This window comes from Aegilops tauschii, chromosome 5 (genome assembly GCF_002575655.3).
Source record: "Aegilops tauschii subsp. strangulata cultivar AL8/78 chromosome 5, Aet v6.0, whole genome shotgun sequence".
In the NCBI taxonomy this organism is placed as follows: Eukaryota; Viridiplantae; Streptophyta; class Magnoliopsida; order Poales; family Poaceae; genus Aegilops; species Aegilops tauschii.
Window position 1 is genome coordinate 455,360,483 of NC_053039.3, and position 4,868 is coordinate 455,365,350.

Genomic DNA, 4,868 nt, shown 5'->3' on the forward strand with positions numbered 1-4,868 from the left:
GCGTGCAAATCGTGCATGATTTTAACTGCAACAAACACACGCTATACATACATCGGCATCATCATCTTCAGCAATTATTCATGGATGATGGTGTGGACATCGCATGACTATTGCCACTTCGCCACTGCATCACCACAAGCACCACCATGCTGGCCTGAGCAAACAACTCGTTCGGACGTTCCGGCTCGTTAACAAACGCACGAACCAAATCACAGATTCACAGAATTCTGACGAACAGACGACTTCAACGACGTGAGGTGTTCGTTGCTACGGTGTTTCAATCCAACCCCTTTAATATTCAGTTCAGACGGTCGTTAGTGGGCAATCGTTGGGAAGATTGGCTCCGTCTAGTTCGGAGACTAATGGATGTCCATCTTTCTCAACAACCCGATGAATTGCGCTGGAAACTGACTAGGTCTGGAGTTTTCACGGTTAAATCAATGTATATTGATGTGATTAATTCGAGCTCCATTCCTACATCCAAGCATGTTTGGGCTGTCAAAGTTCCTTTGAAAATAAAAGTGTTTATGTGGTTTGTCCATAAACAGGTTATTTTAACCAAGGATAACTTGATTAAGCGTAATTGGACAGGACCTACGAGGTGTAGCTTCTGTGATCGGGACGAGACGATCAAGCATCTCTTTTTTGATTGCCCGCTTGCCAGAGTACTTTGGCGGACGGTTCACATTGCTTTTAATATTACTCCACCGAATTCTGTCACCACGTTATTTGGGACATGGCTCACTGGGGTTGAGCCTGAATTAGCGAGACATATTCGTGTTGGAGTTTGCGCGTTGTTGTGGACTATCTGGACTTGCAGAAATGATTTGGTTTTTAACAGAATATCACGTATTCATTTTTTGCAGGTTATTTTCCGAGCCACGGCCATGATCCGTTCATGGTCACTACTCACTCCGACGGTGGCCAGGGAGCATTTGGTTACTGGATCTATCCGCTGGGAGATGGTAACTCGGGATATCTTCAACCGGTTTGGATGGCGGTCATGTAATAGGATAGGCAATTAGTTTACCGATCTATATTTAGCCAGCCGGATGTGGCGTCTTTTCTTGGCTAGTCTGTGTGTCTAGCCTCTTTTGCTCTGTGTGAGCTGTCTTTTTATTACTTTTCTGTCGGAGACTTTCGAACCTTGTTGGAACCTTTTCTTTCGTTAATAAGATGGCGGTATGCATCACTCTGATGCAGAGGCCGGGGAGACCCCCCTTTTCGAAAAAAAAAGACGACTTGGTGTGAGGTTTTCTCATCCATCACGGCCATGGCCTGCGCCCCGCGGACAACAGCCTGCAACTCCTCCTGGCCTCCCGGGACACTGGAGCGTGGCTCGCCTTTGGTCGAGCACACCGCGTACATGGACTAGGAGCGGCGTCCAGCACGCAGAACATACATGCACATTTTCTGTACCAGGTCTACGACGCCCACCGATTCTGGGCCATCGATCGACGTATCTGCTGCCAACCCTGCCATGAACAAGGGCCATACGGAGGCTTGAAATACACTATTTTTGAGCGAACCGTACATGCAGCAGAAAACCCAATGTCACGCATCCCCAAATATGATTCAGCGGTACAGATTACGAGAGCAGCTGGGCTCGGGAGCCAAAACGCTGCTCTCGTACAGTACTCCTTTTTTTCGGGCTCTGTTTATGCAAGAGACTGTAACTACGGTAAAGCAAAATCACTGTCACTTGTCTAAGCAAAAAACTCTAAACTTGGCCCAACACTTTTGTCAACAGTAACTGCAAAAGAGACCGTAATTACTGTAAAAAGTTACTATCAAGCTGAAGAGCGTGTGAATATAGGACACACACCATTCTTTCCGTATACTAGTTCATTTTTTCAGACTACTGTTTTTGCAAGAGACTGGGTGGACCTGTAATTACAGTAAAGCACTAGTGACTTGTCTAAGCCAATAAACCTAGACTTTGTGCAATGAAATGTCCATTTAAAAGAGATGCCTGCCAATCTGCCAGTGCCATGTGCTACTTCGATTTTCCCTTCAAGGACAAGACATTATAACAAAATTGAACAAACAATATCAACCACATTTCAGCAATTCACAAAAACATAAATAGGTGCATGCTCTTTCAGTTTCCAGCTAACATACATATGCTAGACGGTAGCAACAAAGGATCATTACACATAAAGACATTAGAATGTTTGGAACGAAAGATATGACCGCACAAACAGAGCATCTATCCCTTGATATTCTCTTGAAAGGGCATCAAACCTTCCGACAGAATTTGCATAATGACCTATCAAAGGTATCAGCTATCCACATATCATGCATGTGCTTCTTATAATAAAAACGGCAATTGCCATAATCTCGTTCAAAATCAAATCGTGCATCTCTAGAAGCTCTGTTATCCAGTTGTAGCCGCATGTGCTGATTAGCCACCCACTTCTGATTGCAGCTATTACAATAGACTCCAAATTTCATTACCTCGAGTACCTTTGCATTCAGAACAAAGAACTTGGCAAAGTCAACATCTGGTGTCTTGCCTTCGTAGGTGTTCAATACTATTGCTTTGAGATTGAGTTCAAGGCATTCGATAGGATCGGGCGTGCCATATTGCCCCACATTTTTCATATCCTTACTAAGACGTGACTGCAAAAGAACAAATAAAGCATAGTTGCCACTTAGGTCGCATTAAAAGGGTAAATTTTCTTTTGCAGGCATAAGAGGCAGTCTGGATCATTTGTAGTGATCTGGGAACAGAGAAATAATGAACAATATAGTCCCCAAACATGTTACTTTTAACTTCAATTCACACATGTTTTGACAACTAGATTTTTCATCATAACATTTGTGGATAATTGTTTTTCATAGAAGAAGTTAATGTTAACAAAAGTGTACTAATATTATTTCTTCCATATGTCCAAACTAGGCATCTAGGGAGATCTGGCTAATAGAAGTTATAACAACAAAGGTTTTCTGGAGTATATAGTTAGCATTCAGCAAAGAAGATTTCACCTGGATGTATAGCTTCTCCACGCAGGGAAAACATCTAAGGAATCCAACAACTACGTCCAGATTGGGGCCAATAGATTCTAGAACCAAGACCTTCACTGTACGCACCGTCACAGCCAAGCTGATGGGGATCATTTCCTGGAGAAAACCAACTAGAAATATCAGACTGCAATGTAAAGAGGGATGCCCAAATTCAAATCTTAAGAAAATGAAAACTTGTTCTACCTTAACAATTATGGTTCCCAGGCCCATCACAAGTTCGTAGAAACGGCAAGACGGGTAGCCCAACACCGTCAGTTTCGGTGCGGCGATCACCCTGATTGTCCTTGGGCCATTGCAACCAAATGAGATCAATCTTTCAAGGCATGGTGCATCCTCAATGACAAGCTCCTCCGGCAGCTCCTCATAGTGACCAACGGAGACACCAATACTTCGGAGAGTCGGCGAGACGATTCGGGTGGTGTTAAGCCCACGGATGCCCATAAGCTCAAGGCTCTCAAGCACGGTGCAGGCGGAGGAGGGCCAGCTCCGAGACGGCGACGCCGGAGAGGTTGAGCTGCTTCAGCCGAGGGAAGGCAAGCACGGGGGCGGCATCAATCACGGATAAGTTGCAGCGGCCGATGCTGGCAACGCGCAGCGTGGGCGCGAAGTGGAGCACGGAAGGAGGCAGCGCGCGCCTGCTGTTGCCCCGGTAGAACTCGAGCTCCTCGAGGCCGCCGAGGGCGGGGGACCGGAACCAGCCGTCGAACCTGGCGTGATGGTGGCCGCCGAGAAAGATGCTAGAGATGCAGAGGCGGCGGGCGGGGCCAGGGTGCGCGGCGAGGATCTCGGAGACGACGGCGATGCGCTCGCTCTCCTGCGAGGAGAGGGCGTCGTCGACGGCGAGGTTGAGGGGCGCGGAGCGCCAGAGGTGGCGCCACCGGGAGGAGAGGATGGCTGTCCGCGCGCTGTCCTTGGTGCTGGGGAGCAGGGAGATGATGGTGCCGAGGATCTCGTCGGGGAGACGGCTGATGAGGTCGAGGCTCGCATCGTCTCCGCCGCCGGCACCCTCCCTGCTGGCGGGAGGATCCCCAAGTGCTGGCAGATCCCGCCTCCGCTTGTTGGATGCGGCAGCCGCCGCCGCATCGTCCATGGCCAGTGGCCGCCGCCGTCGCCAAAGGAAAAGCAAAGAGGACGAGAACACAAGCACTAGTGTACAGTACTCGTAGCTCCCAACTACACGAGTAAATACAGCACCCACTCCACTCCCGCACAAAATTCACTCTGATCTTTGACTTCCTACGCATGCAGCACAGCTGAGTCCCGAGACGAGTCGCTGTGCATATAGCGTGGTGGTTTGCCTTGCCAGACACTGTTCACATTCCGATGGTATAGATTTGCAATCAAGAGCCAATAGTTCCTCCATACATGGGGAACTACACCTAAACCTTGTAACCGGGGCGGACAAAGTCACTGTTTTGACCTTTAATTCAAAGATTAGCACGATTTAACCTTGTTTAGAAACATTTTTTATACCGGGGCTGCCAAAACTCATAAATTTTGCGAAATCTTCTCAAGTTGTTACCACAACGGCACATCCTCAACGGATCCTATAATGACACCGTCCCGGTTTGATATTTCCTGACAACCTTTGTGTTTTTAGAATTAAAAAACCAATAAGCTCCATGTTTGGAGTGAGGCTTGGCACTCTGATGTTTAAAATTCCTCTACTTTTCTTGAATAAGGCCTAAACATAGATTCGTTTACACAAATAGGATGTTTGCCACATTTGCCAATTTTCTCATGCGACCACAGTTCAAATTTGATTTATACTCCCTCAATAGCAAAATAGGTGTTGTAGTTTTAGTTCCAATTTAAACTTGAACTAAAACCACGACACTTAT

The 4,868-nt window shown here is 47.0% G+C and overlaps 1 protein-coding gene across 1 annotated transcript; it reads right to left on the reverse strand.

Annotated features, from left to right (window-relative positions):
* Window positions 1–2,061: 2,061 nt before the first annotated feature.
* On the reverse strand, window positions 2,062–4,252 carry LOC109772306 (FBD-associated F-box protein At4g10400). Its single transcript, XM_045228189.2, is given in 4 exon segments — window positions 2,062–2,622; window positions 2,989–3,123; window positions 3,211–3,480; window positions 3,482–4,252. Coding segments are annotated over 4 exon segments (1,425 nt in total). The 5' UTR covers window positions 4,118–4,252; the 3' UTR covers window positions 2,062–2,238.
* Between the last annotated feature and the right edge of the window lie 616 nt (window positions 4,253–4,868).